This window comes from Bos taurus, chromosome 7, assembly GCF_002263795.3.
Source record: "Bos taurus isolate L1 Dominette 01449 registration number 42190680 breed Hereford chromosome 7, ARS-UCD2.0, whole genome shotgun sequence".
NCBI lineage: Eukaryota > Metazoa > Chordata > Mammalia > Artiodactyla > Bovidae > Bos > Bos taurus.
In genome coordinates, this window is record NC_037334.1 from 93,385,781 (window position 1) to 93,403,056 (window position 17,276).

The window sequence follows — 17,276 nt, forward strand, 5'->3', positions numbered from 1 at the left end:
ATTCCAACTCTTTTTTTTTTAAAGAATAAAATAATAATTTAATGTAGCAGGCTTCCTTTAGTTTTTAACTTCACTAAATCAGGTAGGCGAAGATTTATAAAAGCAGTCATTTTTTTCAGAAGTATTTTCAGTAATACTGATATTTAAAAGTGGTATTTCATGCAATAAGAAACAAAAATTAGAACTGAAAATACTCGTTTCAAAGACAGTATCTAAATCGCTGTAGACTGAAGATGTCTTTTTTTTTTTTTTTTTTTGCTGTAACTGCAAAATAATGCAGAATAATCTTTCGCTACAAGTAAAATGGTTAACAATTTAAAGATAAGGCTATGTTTAGGAAAGATTTTTTTAAAAGACATGATAAAATAATTTATAACACATAATAAAACAGCTATAAAATGCCAAAAAATATAAAGGAAATTGCACTTACATCCATAGCTCTCTTAATAAAAGGGATCTGTGTGCCACTGTCCAGATCTTCATTTATAATAAGCCTTCTAGCCCACTGACCTGCCCTGACAACACCACTACCATGAATTAAAACCATCAGTTTCTGTGGATTTGTCAAAGCATCCTCACTCATAAAGATAAAACTCTTTGGTTCACTTTCAGTGGCATCTACCTGTAATCAAAAAAAATTAAATAATAAATGTTTTTTGATCATAGACACAAATGAGAAAACAACTAGTGGTTAATACAAATTATAGAACAGCTATTAGAGAATTATGGAAGTAAAAAACTTTAAAATAAAATTAAAATATTCATTAGAGATTAACACATATAAGGTAGAGGAGCAAAAAGACATGATAGTAATTAAAATATAAAAATATGGAAAAGAATACTGGAACTATGTCTTTCTCCATTGCTACTGTATATCAGTATTATATTATCATTACAAAAAAGAGAAATTTTTAAGTGCTTCCTATAATGTAGATACTATGCTAAATATTTTTAAAACATTATTTCAATTAATCACAATTCTATTAAAGTGGGACTATTATTATATTCGTTTATAGACAAAGAAGTTGAGGCCTGGAGAGTTTAAATAACTCGCCCAAGTCACACAGCTATTAAGCCTATAAGTCACAACAGAAATATGCTGTGTCTAAAATAAACAGAAAACCCAATTGGAGAATACACATATTGGAAAACCATATATTAGTGAGGAAAACTACTAAGCTTTTAACAAATGTAGGAAAGGGAATTATTTAAAAATTCAAACACCAACTGTTCTATGTAAATGGACTTCGACATTTTATTCAGACTGTGAACACAGGATTATATAACAAATACTTTGTGAAATAATACTATCTGTATACTTTGATAACCTTATGTAACTTAGTTACTTATAGAATGAAAAGTGAATATTTTTAGTTATTGTGATTATACATAATATTTAGGTTTAAACTAGATTCAGATTTCAAAAAGTCAGAGAATTTTAGGAAACGGTAACTTCCCAACATTTTATTACATATGCCATAACATGCCCTAAGTGGTATTTCTCATCAGCAGTGGCAAGTAACAATGAATGGTAGACTTTGTTTGACCAGGTTAGAGCCAGAAGTTAATATCTTGACAGGTGATTGATAAACACATCCTCAAATAGAGGTCAATTCATATGCTGGGCAATGCAATAGCATCTCACTTCATCAACAGTATATATTCATAAAATTATCAAAATAATAAAGAAAAAAAATACCATTAAATGCCCTGGATTCCAAACGGGCCCAGCGACTACTTCTGGGACAAGACAAAAATTAAAATTTTTGTACTTCTAAAACAATCAGACTGGTCAGTAATAGATGCTTAGCCACCTGTGTACACACAGCACAAAAGGTAATTATTATAGCAAGTAGGGCATGGCCACAGGCTTACGAAAAAAATGCATCTTGTCAGTGAGGCCTTCTCTGACCACTCCATTTAAACACTTCCTGAAGAAGTCTCTACTATCAACCTCTTTTATTTTCCTCCATAGCACATAATGCAACCTAATATGCTTTACTTTATATCTGTTTATATATTTGTTTAATAACCATCTGTTTCCTCTACTAACGTACAGGAAGGCACAGACCTGTGTCTCCCGTATATTACCAGATGTACAGAAGAAAGGCTGGCACATTGTAGGAACTAAGTTATATAAGAATGAATAAACTTTTGGACTAAAGAATCTTAATCAAGCCTCACCAGTGACTTCCTTTAGATAAAAGGCATTTAACTAAACAACGTGTCCTCTTAACTTGGGTATAATACTTGACTGGCTCAGAAAGCACAAATGAAAGATTAAACTAATGCATGACTACAGAGAATTTTCAAAGACTACACAATGCTTAGAATCAAAATGACGTAACTGTATCTTTATTAGTAGTAATTAAATATGATGTAAGAGAAGTAGGAAATACAACACTACCACAGGTGATGTCTAGAATAAACAAATTACTAGAATAACAATAGATATGACTGAAGTCATAAAGGAAGAAAAGTGGATGGGAGACAGAGCAAGACAGAGTAAAACCAAATCTGAAAAGAAAAACTCCCTTTTACCTAGGAACATTATAAGAGAACAGAGGAATCATTCAGTTAAAACAGCTTGAAAAAAGAAAGAAAATGGTAATAAGAACAAAAGAAAAATGAAAAGGCAAAGCTGTCAGTGAATAATAAAACAGAGGCCACAGAGGTTTCCAGTCACTCATTTACCAAAAAGTATGTCTAAATAGGCACAAATAAGAGAGTCTCTTAAAGTCAGTGAGGCCTTGATGGATCCTGGTATGTATGGAAATGGACGTCTGTTTATCTTAATGAAAAAAAACCCTAGCTATAGACTTTCTAAAAGGTGCTGACCACTGTTCTTTTTTTTATTCTACAAAGTCCGCTGAAACCAAGCACCTCAGTTTTTAAAGGTGGAATTAAATTCCACAGTAATCACTTTAAAACTGGAAGGGTACTTATTTTCTGAAGGTAAACATGTGTTTTTTTAATATTACAATACTGTTCAAGAATTTTTTAAGGGGCAACAAGTTAAGGGAGCTATGAGCAAATGAACAAAAATTTTACTTGAACATCCAAATATGTTGATTTTAAAAATATCAGAACATTAGATTATTTAAGGAACAAAAAATGAACAATGTAATACTATTAATGATAAAGGAGTAAAAGCAGTATTTAAGATGGTAATTGAATAATATTCATCTCAAAAAAATGCAGAACTGTGATTCTGCAGTTGATCATTTACTCTCAAGTTATGCTAATTTAAAACAGAAAAATAGCTAAATGAATAAAATAAAGTTTTCTTCATTAAGTCTTTTTTTTTTTTTAACTTTCTGGCTGCATCTCATGGCATGGATGTGTGGATCTTAGCACTTCGGCCAGGGATTGAAACCACGCCCCCTGCATTGTAAGCACAGAGCCTTAACCACTGGACCACCAGGGAAATCTGTAACTTTCGAAATGGCTGTTCCGAAGCCATTTATCTTCTAATAATGGTAATTTACTAAGGTGAGCTTTCATTAAGGAATACACATAAAGGTCATTCCAGTGTACCGCCTCTATTATAGACAAATCAATGCCTAAGACCAATTGGTCAGCAGTTAACAATTCATTTTGGGATACTTATGAAAATCACTAATTTTGAAGTTTATTTAAATATGATTGAATAAATCAAATGAAAATCTGTAGTCAACTCATGTATCCAATATTCTACACAAGAGTGAAATACTAAAATTGAGACTATTTTGTACCTATTTATGTGAGGTGGAGAGTAAATGTGATCATGTTTACATGGAGAGACATGATCATGACCTTTACTGGCAAATCATGGTCTTCTACAGAGTGCTATCAATCAAAAAGAATTCTTGCCTTATTAAATATTTCAACTATAAAACTAAAACTTAGTTCATCATCAGTAAAAGAAAAAAAATTTGGTGGTATATCTTTAGAAAAAAAAATGAACAAAAAATAAACCCCACTCTCACTGCTAGCTTTGGGATTTAAAAGAACTCAGGAGAAAACTAATACTTTAGGGAAGAAAAATCTCATAATTATATAAAATACGTTATGATAACTTAAGCACAGATTAATTTGCTAAAATGAAAAAATCGTTTCTTTTTCATTTACAAAATTAGGAAATCTTTACTAACCAAATTGGTCATAATGGTTGTTATAGATCTCATACAATGAAAAGCTTTCTCTGTGTAACATTAGATTTAAATTTAAATAAGAGGAAAATAATTCAAGTCCTTCTAAATCTAATCTCAGGCTTTCTACACAAAAATGAAACAATTATGTAACATGACAGATATGGCCAATTATCTTGTAATTTGTTCTAGAAACCCAGGGAATTAAACTGAGTTTAAAGGTTCAATGGAACTAGAAGTATTGCAAAGTTAAAGGACTCAATACTAATTAATTGTGCTGTAACAATGGATTAACCTAAGGCTCTTTAAGTATCATTCATCAGAAGCTTCAAAAGACATAGAATTAACAAAAAAAGGAGACTGGACAAAGAGACAAAATTCTGCCTTGACTTTCCAGAAGACCAAATTCAACGTATAATTTTAATAGAGTGAGACACGAGATGCAAAGTCAAAAACAAAACAAGAGGTGTGAATCCAGAAAACAACTTTTATATTCAGTCTCAAAAAAGATACTAAAATCTTGGTTCTCACACAATTCAAAAGGAAGGAAAGTTTTCAAATAAACGAATGTTGGCCTAGTCATTATGTAGAATAATACTGCATTGACTAGTATGCCACTAGCATGTAGAGCAGTGCCTGGCATCCTAAAATAAATATTTGTCGAATGAATGAATAAATTGATAAACGATTAACAATATGACCTAGTACTTGAGGTTATCTATAGAAAGTTAAATATAAAATAGAGATTAAAAAAAAAAAATCAACCTATGGAAGTAATTTGGGAGGATGGATAGTATTAAAAAATTCTAAATCCCTCCACTTGATAGTAGAATAACACTACCCAAAGAATTTTAGAATTTCACGCAAAATTTCATGTAGACTAAATTATTAATATTGTAAGTTTTGTGCCTTAAATAACTTTCATGAAGTCTTTGAGGTTCATAAAGATTGTAAAATCAGAGAACTGTCTAGGACAGTAAAGATCACCTCATCTAGTCTACCATCATCTCACACACACAAGGTTACTATTTCTTCATTCAAAAGCTCAATATTTCATACTGTACACTAAAAACAAAAAAGCTCTTTTGAGAAACTGAATCTGAGAACAAATTTCAAACTCTTCCACTCTGAAATGGCAAAATATGCAAAATTTGAAGAAAAAAAAAAAAAACTTCCACTAAGGAGAAGAGTAGTGTTATGAAAAAGAGTAAATCTGGGGATGTTCAGAGGAAATAACACAGAAATGAAACACACAGTTTAAAATAATCAAGAAATAATTAAAATGAAAGCAAATGTCTAATGCAAGAAAAAGCACATAGGTTTATTCAAATAAACATGTAAAAATAAATTATACCAATGAAATGAGAAAGGGTAGAGGAAAGACTAGTTCTTTTGTGACACCACTTTCAAAAAAGACTGAAAATCAGTATTTCTTTACTTTACACTAAAGAATATTACTTTTTAAGAACTATTACACACAATGAGATGAAGTATAATGACAGGCATTTAATATTATCTTTATCAATATCAAAACATTAGGATCTTAACATTTAAACTTATCACAGGTAACCCAAAACAAAAGTTTTCTTTGAATTGAAAATATTTTATTTGGAACTATAAATACTTTTAAAAATTGGACTTACTGGAATAGATATTTTTTTCAAATTACAGTCTTTTTCCAGAAGCTCATATACGTACTTCGTGATGATCTAAGTAGGAAAGAAATAACATTAAAATACAATGTTATCCATTATCAAAATTCACATAAATTATTAAAATTTATTGCTCTGAATGAGTATTTATCTTGAAATATTTTCATCCTAAATTAACTGATTCTTTACTGGTTTACTTCCTGCTGCTGGGTATTGAAAAACTATGGACCTTAGTATTAAGGATTGTAAGTAGTTAAACTCAAAAATACATAAAGACTTTCTATTTTACAAAGCAATATTCTAAGCATATTTTTTTTCAGTATTTCTAGAATTCTCTATCCCCCAAAACTTCCCCTCATGACTCTGAATCCTAACACTTCATTTGCATTCAATGAATCAAAGAGAGAAAAGTCAGAGGTATTCTAAACAGAAAAGGAAAACCGATCCAGCGGTCAGGCACCAGTTAGTACTACCAGTTACAGTAGGCAGAAACATACCTCCCCAAAGATGTCTAGGTCCTAACTCCTGCAACCTGGTAATATGTTACATTCAGTTCAGTTCAGTCGCTCAGTCGTGTCCGACTCTTTGCGACCCCATGAACTGCAGCACAACAGGCCTCCCTGTCCATCACCAAGTCCCGGAGTTCATCCAAACTCACGTCCATAGAGTCAGTGATGCCATCCAGCCATCTCATCCTGTGTTGTCCCCTTCTCCTCCTGCCCCCAATCCCTCCTAGCATCAGGGTCTTTTCCAATGAGTCAACTCTTCGCATGCAGTGGCCAAAGTACTGGAGTTTCAGCTTTAGCATCAGTCCTTCCAAAGAACACCCAGGACTGATCTCCTTTAGAATGGACTGGTTGGATCTCCTTGCAGTCCAAGGGACTCTCAAGAGTCTTCTCCAACACCACAGTTCAAAAGCATCAATTCTTCGGCGCTCAGCTTTTTTTATAATCCAACTCTCACATCCATACATGACCACTGGAAAAACCATAGCCTTGACTAGACGGATCTTTGTTGGCAAAGTAATGTCTCTGCTTTTCAATATGCTATCTATGTTGGTCATAACTTTCCTTCCAAGGAGTAAGCATCTTTTAATTTCATGGCTGCAATCACCATCTGCAGTGATTTTGGAGCCCAGAAAAATAAAGTCTGATACTGTTTCCACTGTTTCCCCATCTATTTGCCATGAAGTGATGAGACCAGATGCCATGATCTTAGTTTTCTGGATGTTGAGCTTTAAGCCAATTTTTTCACTCTCCTCTTTCACTTTCATCACATGGTGGCAAAAGTAACTGTGTTGATATGATTAATGTGAAGAACCCAAGATGAGGGAGATTAACTTGTATTATCTAAGTGGGCCCAATTTAATCATATAAATCCTAATAAGTAAAAGATTACAGAAGAACAGTATGTCACAAAGATGCAAAGTGAGAAGGCCTTAAAGGCTATTGCTAGTTTTAAAGATGCAAGAAGGAAACAATGAGCCAGGAAATCAGGTAGCCTTTAAAAGGCAGGATAAATCTCAGTTTAGAGTCAGTAAGAAAACAAGACTGAGGTCCTACTCTTGGAAGGAACTGGTTTCTGCCAACAACTCAAAGAAGTAGTAACTGGATTCATTCCCTAGAAAGAAAGAAATAGCCTGTCTAATACCTTGAGTTTAGTCTGGTGACATGCATACTGAACTTCTGACCCCAAGAACTGTAATGATAATACACTTGTTTTGTTTTAATTTATGGTAAGTTGTTACAGCAGCAATAGAAAACTAATATACTATTTCTATTAAGGAAAGTAAAGAGAGTGAAGAAAGAAATGTCTGGAATAAAAATGATGATTTAATACACTTTAATGGTCAGTTTAAGAAGTGTTCCAAAAATATCTTTAATCATCTATGCACACTATCTCAGGTAATAATTTTAGCAGCAACATAATTAAAAGTCAAATTTTATGAAACAAAATCAGATTTTTTTTTTTAGAAAATTAAGACTGCTTTGGTGTTGTCTTCTGTAATCTAAAATAAGATTCCCTATCCTGCTTTCTCTAAGAAGTTCAAAATCCCTCCTTCTCTGTATACATATTCATTCATTTTAGAAACAGTATATTAGATGTGCGCTAGAAGAGCTTTATCTTGGCTGACTAAAGTAATTTCAAAAGCTATGACACGAAACTATCAATAGAACTAGGCAATAATCTATTAGTTCTTAATTGAAGAGCACTTCAATGGCAGAAAGTTCAGAGGAACTAAAGAGCTTCTTGATGAGGGTGAAGGACGAGAGTGGAAAGGCTGGCTTAAAACTCAACATTCAAAAAAACTAAGATCGTGGCATCTGGTCCCATCACTTCATGGCAAACAGAAGAGGAAAAAGTGGAAGTGGTGACAGATTTTATTTTCTTGGGCTCCAAAATCACTGTGGATGGTGACTGAAGCCATGAAATTAAAAGATGCTTGCTCCTAGGGAGAAAGGCTATGACAAACCAAGACAACATATTAAAAAGCAAAGATATCACTTTGTCAACAAAGGTCTGTTTAGTTAAAGCTATGGTTTTTGCAGTAATCATGCATGGATGTGAGAGCTGGACCATAAAGAAGGCTGAGTGCTGAAGAATTGATGCTTTCGAACTGTGGTGCTGGAGAAGACTCTTGAGAGTCCCTTGGACTGCAAGATCAAACCAGTCAATCCTAAAAGGAAATTCACCCTCCATGTTCATTGGAATGACTGATGCTGAAGCTGAAGCTCCAAAGTTTGGCCACCAGATGCAAAGAGCTGACTCACTGGAATAGACCCTAATGCTGGGAAAGATTGAGGACAGGAGGAGAATGGGGTGACAGAGGATGAAATGGTTAGATAACATCACTGACTCAATGGACATGAGTTTGAGCAAACTCTGGGACATGGTAAAGAACAGGGAAATCTGGTGTGCTGTAGTCCATGGGGTCGCAAAGAGTTGGAGACAACTTAGTGACTGAACGACGAACAACTTGTATTTCATGCAGAATTTAAAATTATGCTCATTATACCTTTGCCAGAAAGTGGCAGTATTATAGACCTGAAAGAGTCAAGTAAATATGTGTAGGAGGAAATATGCATGAAATTATATAATGGGTTACAACTTCAAGAGAAATGGTTTAACTAAATGAGATTAGCTAAAATGAGCGGGTTATCGTTTCTAAAAATTTCCTTCTATGAAATCATAAAATATCCTTACATTTAAAGCAACAATAGAACCAGTCAAACTTAACTCAAACTCAAATGAATTCTACACTATGCAAAATACTTATAAGACATAATTTGATAATTAAAAAACTATCTTGGCAGGTTGTGCCTTATGTAAATGTGAAATACACAGTATAGTTAATTCTCAATTTCATACTACAATATACAACAAAAATTCAAAACTGGTTACACTGACGTTGAAAAACTTTATAGGGCAAGTATTTGTTCTAATAAAACCATACATCAAGCAGAGTTGGAGAAACTCTACCTAACTTGCCCAGTTTGCTTTGCTCTCCAAGTTCTGACTCCAGCAAAAAAGCAACCATAGATTAAACCATTTATCTGATGGGCAGTTCTCTCTGCTTGGGATGTTCTCCTCCACCCTAGCCATCCTTTAAGAAATAGATCATATGTCAGCTACTTTAGGTGACTTTTTTCCTGCCTCCTCCCAACCCCCCAACGTAAGACAAAATGTCCCACCTCTATGCTCCTCTGGACATGCATGGCGATTTGAGTATGATATTATTGGCTTGTCTGTTACCTGACTAGTCTGAGAATACTAAAATTTAAGTACCTCACCTTATTCTTCCTTGTATCCACACAGGATAGTATCTGATATATTCTCTTCACTGTTCATTCTGTCTACATCCTTCTAGGGAGATAACTGTTTCAGATTTTTTTTTTAAATCCTTCTAACTGCTGAATTGAGGCTTAAAGAAAGAGCAGGATTCACAGCCTTACAGCTTAAGAAGGATACAGTCTGTATTTAGAAAAGTCAACAAGTGAAAAGATAATATTTTAAAAAAAGATGAAAAAGGTATCTCTTCCCAAATGTAATCTATGTTCAAATATTCACTAAAATCATTGTTTCCAGTGAAGTTTGTACAGGGGAAAGAAAAGGCTTAAGAGACTAAGATGAATGAGCTAAGGTAAAATCTTCATTCTAATAAGAAACAAGGGAATTTCTGATTTTCTGGTCTGAAATATGAAGAGCTTGAAAACAGTCACTCCTACCCTAACAAAAAGAAAAAAAGCTGAACAAACTAAAAACCAATGACTCTTCTTAGATCCATCAGAAAACTGAGGTCACAGAGCAAACTGCTTCCCCGAAAACTGGACAAATGGGCAGATGCAGAGAATCAGGACTTACTGGTATCAAAAGCCAAGTGTTAGCTCAAGGGAGTCCTGGGGGAGGAACACTTTCAACTATAATTGATTAATTTCTGGAGGTTCAGTATGAATATTAGCTTAAGAACAAAAAACTAGGAGAAGGCTCGAAGGATTCCTGAAACTTCTATGAGTTGTACCTCTACAAGCCTCACCAGGTTCTCACTATGAAAATTAGATGAAAATTAGAGAAAACTTCTCACCTCTTTATGGCAGAGGAAGAAAAAAAATGATTTAACAATACTACTGAACTCTGTTCTCCTTAATAAGGCCTAGCCACAAGGAGAACCATTTCACTAGAGCCTAACTGACATAGGGGAAGCAAAAGATTCACTAAAAGACTGAGACCTAATCACAGGACTACAGAAAGTTCCCTTCTACCCCTCCCCACATTACCACCAAATCAATAAGGTCCCTTTAAAATAACAAGGAATGAGATATAGCTAAAAGAACTGCAAGGTTCACCCCTATTTAAGATCTCCAGGAACATTTAAAGACAACAGGGAAAACAAAAACAAGGATAGAAGAAAAAACTTTAGCCTTGGCCACAAGAGCTACAGCAAATAGTAAACACAGACTGACTCCTAGCCAGATAAACGTAACACTTTACACTAAAGACATATCTACCAAAGTTCCTTTTACTCAACACACCATGTCCAAATTTCAACAAAAAAAATGACCAGAAACACTACAAGGCAAAAAGAAACAACCTGAAGAGACAAATCAAGCACCAGAAAATGTGTAATTATCAGAATTGGAATTTAAAACAATAATAAGCAATATGCCAAAGGATTTATTGAAAAAGTTGACAACATTAAAGAACATGTGAGTAACATAAGCTGAGAGCTGAAAACTCTTAGGAAAGAGTCAAAAGAAAATGTTAGATCAAAAACACTGTTAAACCAAAATGAAGAATGCCTTTGATGGGCTCATAAGTAGACTAGACATGGCCAAGAAGAAAATCATAGAGTTTTAAGATGTAACAGTAGACACTTTCAAAACTGAAATGCAGAGAGAAAAAAAAAAAAAAGATGGAACAGAATACCTGAGAATTGAAGAATAATTACAAAATGTTTAACATATGCATAATAGTAATTTCCAGTAGTCATGTATGGATGTGAGAGTTGGACTGCAAAGAAAGCTGAGCACCGAAGAATTGAATGCTTTTGAACTGTGGTGTTGGAGAAGACTCTTGAGAGTCCCTTGGACTGCAAGGAGATCCAACCAGTCCATTCTAAAGGAGATCAGTCCTGGGTGTTCTTTGGAAGGAATGATGCTAAAGCTGAAACTCCAGTACTTTGGCCATCTCATGCAAAGAGTTGACTCATTGGAAAAGACTCTGATGCTGGGAGGGATCGGGGCAGGAGGAGAAGGAGATGACAGAGGATGAGATGGCTGGATGGCATCACCGACTCGATGGACATGAGTTTGGATGAACTCCGGGAGTTGGTGATGGACAGGGAGGCCTGGCGTGCTACAATTCATGGGGTCGCAAAGAGTCGGATACGACTTGAGCGACTGAACTGAACTGAACTGAATACCAGAAAAAGAAAGAAAAGAACAGAGGAACTATTTGACATAATAATGGCTGAGAATACTCCAAAATCAATGACAGACACAAAACCACAGGCGTGGGTGATCCAAAGAACTCCAAGAAGGATAAATACCAAAGCTACACCTGGCCATATAATATTAAAACTGCACAAAACCAAACCCAAAGAGAAAACCTGGGAAGAAGCCAGACCAAAGGTCTGGAGAGATCTGGAGGAGAAAGGGATGTGGGAAACTTTACCAACAGAGGAGAAAAGATAAGAAGTATACCAGATAAGAAATATACCAGACTTCTCTTAGGAACCACGTGCCCAAGAAGAAAGCAGACTGAAATATTGAAAACATTTAAAGAAAAAAGAGTCACCAATCTAAAATTCTATATCCAGTGAACTTATCCTTCAAAGATGAGAAATAAAGACTTTCCTAGACAAAAAATGAGGGATTTTTTTGCAAGCAGATCTACCACAGGTAATGTTAAAATAAGTTATTCAGAAAGAAAGAAAATCACATAGGTCAGAAATTAGGATGTACATAAAGAAAGGAAGGGTATTAGAAATGAATATATTAACATAAAATAATTTTTAAATTTTTTCTTATTTTTAATTTACCTAACAGATAACAGTTTGTTGAAAATAACAGCAACAATGCTTTTGATAAGAAAAATGAATGACAACAAGATTATAAGGTATGTAAGGGAGAAGCTGAGAATACTCTGTTAGAAGGTAATCATACTACCCAAGAAGTCATACAGTAGTATTTGAAAGAAAAACTGGAAAGAAAAATTACTACACCTGGTATTTTTTTCTGGATTTTCTTTCTGGATTTTTTTGATTCCTAAGGAGTACCATACAGCTAAAATTAAATGAATCCACAATGGAAGACACAGGAAGCAATTTTGAGATTATACATTCATGAAATCGATCCCTGAGATACCCACAGAATAATGTTCTCTAAGAAGAGTGGTCAAACTAGACTTTTTTCTAGCTCACCCTGCAATAATTATTAGCTTGGGACTTAGAATCATTTATAATAAAGATCCACCCTATAAGCTACCTATTTAAAAAACAACAGCATCTTTTTCTCTTAATGTCCTATTTACCCTAACTATACATCCTATCCTAGCTCCCTCCTAGGAAGGGATGGAGGGAGGGGAGGAAATAAGGAAGGAGAGATGGAGGAAGGGAGAAACAGAAGGAAAGCAGGCGGAAGAAAAAAAAAAGTCTTACTAATTAAGGTTTGATACTGTGCAATAATGTCAGTGTGGCAAACCTAAAAGGGCTACTCTAGCATCTTTACATTAAAGACACTATGATGTGAATGGTGATGAGTTGTCTAATTAGAACTAAATCACATTTACCCTGAGTACATATTCTCTTAAGTCAGAACTACATACTAAATTTCACTAGAATTATCTCCAACACATCCTTACTTTTCCCCTTAAAACCTTTTATACTTCATTCTTGATGGGTACATTCTAAACTTTTAAAAATTCTTTTGAAGTAACTGCTTTTTCAGCATATCTTTGAAATAAATTTCATTCCTCCAACTTTCAATTAACATTCCTTGGCGTTCTTAGTCTGTATCCCCAGCTGTCCCTCATTTAGATCAGCTTCAGATCATTTGCTCTCACATTTCCCTTTTACCTGCTCTAAAGAAAAGTCATTCTTTTTCTAATCCAACCTTACTTTCCTGTAGCCAGATTCTTAAGCAACTTACACCAACAGACTTGTAAGTGTATCCAGCTAACTACTGATATCTTCTCTTTTTTAAAAAATTTATTTAATTGGAGGCTATTTACTTTACAATATTGTGGTGGTTCTTGCCATACTCTCTTACAGATTTCACAGGCAACTCAAACTTCCTATGTTCAAAACTGACTCCATCTATACGTCTCCAAACCTATTCCTCCTCCAGTGTGTTCATCCACTCTGCAGATGGTACCACCATCCACCTAACTGCTCAAGCTAGAAGCCTAAATGGGTTAACTCCTCATTCATCCTCCTCTTGCAATCAATCATCAAATTCCTCAAGCTAATCATGGAAGAGCTCCATATCTCCCCATCTCTGCTAGCACCATTCCAGGTCATTCAAGTCCATCAACAGGTTACTATCTCTTCTTGGGCTGCTTCTGTTGCCTCCTTCTGCTATATCTATTATGGAAGATCTTCCTCCAGACCTTATTTTCTGTTAGCAGACATCCTTTACAAAGGCAGACCTAAAGATTTCTAGTGCGATAAGGATAGGACCTCAAACATTAAAACCAGCATGTCTTACCAGATCTGGCCCCTGCCAACTTCTCGCATTTCATCTGATAGCCCTCTCTTTCTTCATTCTCCATATTATGTAGCCACAATGCCTTTTTTTTTTTTTAATTCTCAGATGTGTCAGGATCTTTTTAACCTCAGAGCCTTTGCAAATAATGTTGCTTTGCTGAGAATGCTTGTTCCATTCTTTACTCATTCAGCTTCAACATCCTCCTTGTCTGACCCTGAATCCACCCTCAAAGAATCTTGCATTCCTCCTACTTAATACTTAGATTATTAATAAAGTCTTTCCCAAGCTCTGTCTGTACCACTAGACTTAAAGCTTTTGGAAGAGGAGCATTTGTCTTAGGCTGAATGTCTAGGGCTAGCTCATATAATGACAATCAAATATTTTTTGGAATAAACAGTAATAATAATAATAGCAGACACATGCATAGTACTCACAGTAACATAACTTCCTTTAATAAATCTCCACTCCCTTAATCATCACAACAACCCAATAAAGGAAGAAACCAAAACATTTAAAAGTTTAGATAACTTACACAGCTAAATAAGTCACAGAGTTTGGATGGAAAACTAGGCTGTCTGTCTGTCTGGGAGTCTAGAATCTTTTTTCTGGACATATATTCCATCTTCTCTGTTACGTAGTCAATAAAGATGCTAAAGGAGAGTGGGATGTAAAACTGAAATTAAAGGCCTATTAGTAGCTTAACACCAGCAGGCAAGAACAGAAGCAAAAGGGATAGTTAAGGCAGGTAAAGGAAAAACAGTAATTTTAATTGCCTGAATTAGGCCCTCTTAGTGTGTGAACAAATAAAGAAAGCTCTTTTGGATGTATAATGAAGTCAGTGGACTCTTCTCAGAGAGTATTTTTTAAAAAGTTAATAAAATACAAAGGATTACCAAGGGAACCAATTATAGTGGGATACAGTTCAATTTTTTTAAATATCAGATCTTTGATATATTGTTACATATGTCCTTCATTATCAATACACTTTAGATATATCTAAAACTATAGTTTTATCATTTTAAAAACAGGTCATTTCTGTGAAAAACTCATAAAACTGCTAATATTAATATTTTTTATACCTACATTTATAATAAAAAGAAATGTAGCTTAGAGGTTAGAAAAATAAAGATGTAACTTTTATCCCATTGAGGTTCACAGACCCCAGGCCCTAAATCTTATCCCTGTGGTGTTAAGAATTCCTGGCCTAAACAGCATACCTGGAACCTACAAAGACTTTGCATAGGGCTCCTTGCCTTGGCCCAAAAGGGAAAAAAGTCAGACTGGCATCTTTTTTGACATGTACACTATAAAAAATACTGCTCTCTCTTCATTTTCTGCCCACATAAAATTACATGCTTTTAGTTTCAATACTGGATATTTGCAGATGATGGGGCCACAGGACTGCTGCTGCTGCTGCTAAGTCATTTCAGTCGTGTCCGACTCTGTGTGACCCCATAGACGGCGGCCCACCAGGCTCCCCCGTCCCTGGGATTCTCCAGGCAAGAACACTGGAGTGGGTTGCCATTTCCTTCTCCAATGCATGAAAGTGAAAAGTGAAAGTGAAGTCGCTCAGTCATATCTGACTCTTAGTGACCCCGAGGACTGCAGGCTACCAGGCTCCTCCGTCCATGGGATTTTCCAGGCAAGAAAATCCCAGGGTGCCATTGCCTTCTCCAGCCACAGGACTGGAAAAGGTCAATTTTCATTCCAATCCCAAAGAAAGACAATGCCAAAGAATGCTCAAACTACCACACAATTGTACTCATCTCACACGCTAGTAAAGTAATGCTCAAAATTTTCCAAGCCAGGCTTCAGCAATATGTGAACCATGAAAGTCCAGATGTTCAAGCTGGTTTTAGAAAAGTCAGAGGAACCAAAGATCAAATTGCCAACATCTGCTGGATCATGGAAAAAGCAAGAGAGTTCCAGAAAAACATCTATTTCTGCTTTATTGACTATGCCAAAGCCTTTGACTGTGTGGATCACAATAAACTGTAGAAAATTCTGAAAGAGATGGGAATACCGGACCACCTGACCTGCCTCTTGAGAAATCTGTATGCAGGTCAGGAAGCAACAGTTAGAACTGGACATGGAACAACAGACTGGTTCCAAATAGGAAAAGGAGTATGTCAAGGCTGTATATTGTCACCCTGCTTATTTAACTTATATGCAGAGTACATCATGAGAAATGCTGGTCTGGAAGAAGCACAAGCTGGAATCAGGACTGCCGGGAAAAACATCAATAACCTCAGATATGCAGATGACACCACCCTTACAGTAGAAAGTGAAGAAGAACTAAAGAGCCTCCTGATGAAAGTGAAAGAGGAGAGTGAAAAAGTTGGCTTAAAGCTCAACATTCAGAAAACTAAGATCATGGCATCTGGTCCCATCACTTCATGGCAAATAGATGGGGAAGCAGTGGAAACAGTGGCTGACTTTATTTTTCTGGGCTACCAAAAATCACTGCAGATGGTGATTGCAGCCATGAAATTAAAAGACGCTTACTCCTTGGAAGGAAAGTTATGACCAAGCTACACAGCATATTAAAAAGCAGAGATGTTACTCTGCCAACAAAGGTCCATCTAGTCAAGGATATGGTTTTTCCAGTGGTCATGTACTGTAAAGACTGATGTTGAAGCTGAAACTCCAATACTTTTAGCTACCTGATGTGAAGAGCTGACTCATTTGAAAAGACCCAGCTGCTGAGAAAGATTGAGGGCAGGAGAAGGGGACGACAGAGGACGAGATGGTTGGATGGCATCACTGACTCAATGGTCATAAGTTTGGGTTAACTCTGGGAGTTGGTGATGGACAGGGAGGCCTGCAGTGCTTCGGTTCATGGGGTCGCAAAGAGTCGGACACGACTGAGTGACTGAACTGAACTGGGCAGAAACGCTAGAGCCCAATTTTTCCTGTTACTCTTAATAACAAGATCTATGCTTCAAAAACTAGAAGAATTATGAATCCATGGTTCTTGAAGTCAGTACTCAGGATAAAACCATCACTATGTCAGGCATCCAGGTAAAGCATTTCACTAACTTTTCATGATCTCTTCCTCTTTGCTTTTCACTCTGTTAAACCAGATGTCTATAAAAACTACCTCAAAGGCTTGAATGACATTGGGCTGATGTTTATAAACACACTCAAGGTGGTGCTAGCAGTAAAAAATCTGCATGCCAAGGCAGGAGATGCAGGTTCAATCCTTGGGTCGGGAAGAGTCCTGGAGGAGGGCATGGTAACCCACTCCAGTATTCCTGACTAGAGAATCCCATGGACAGAGGAGGCTGGCA

At 35.6% G+C, this 17,276-nt stretch overlaps 1 protein-coding gene across 7 annotated transcripts in view; it reads right to left on the reverse strand.

The window, feature by feature from the left end:
• Positions 1-17,276, reverse strand: part of FAM172A (family with sequence similarity 172 member A) — a 421,562-nt gene that overhangs the window by 300,436 nt on the left and 103,850 nt on the right. For 6 of the 7 annotated variants that reach the window (XM_059888825.1, XM_024995314.2, XM_059888824.1 and 3 more), the window contains 2 exons: positions 5,774-5,839; positions 431-622 (listed from right to left, as the gene is read on the reverse strand). In XM_059888825.1, the coding sequence (XP_059744808.1) occupies positions 431-622; positions 5,774-5,839 (258 nt within the window). The remainder of the gene's footprint in view (positions 1-430; positions 623-5,773; positions 5,840-17,276) is intronic. The other variant, XM_024995320.2, reaches the window with a different exon arrangement.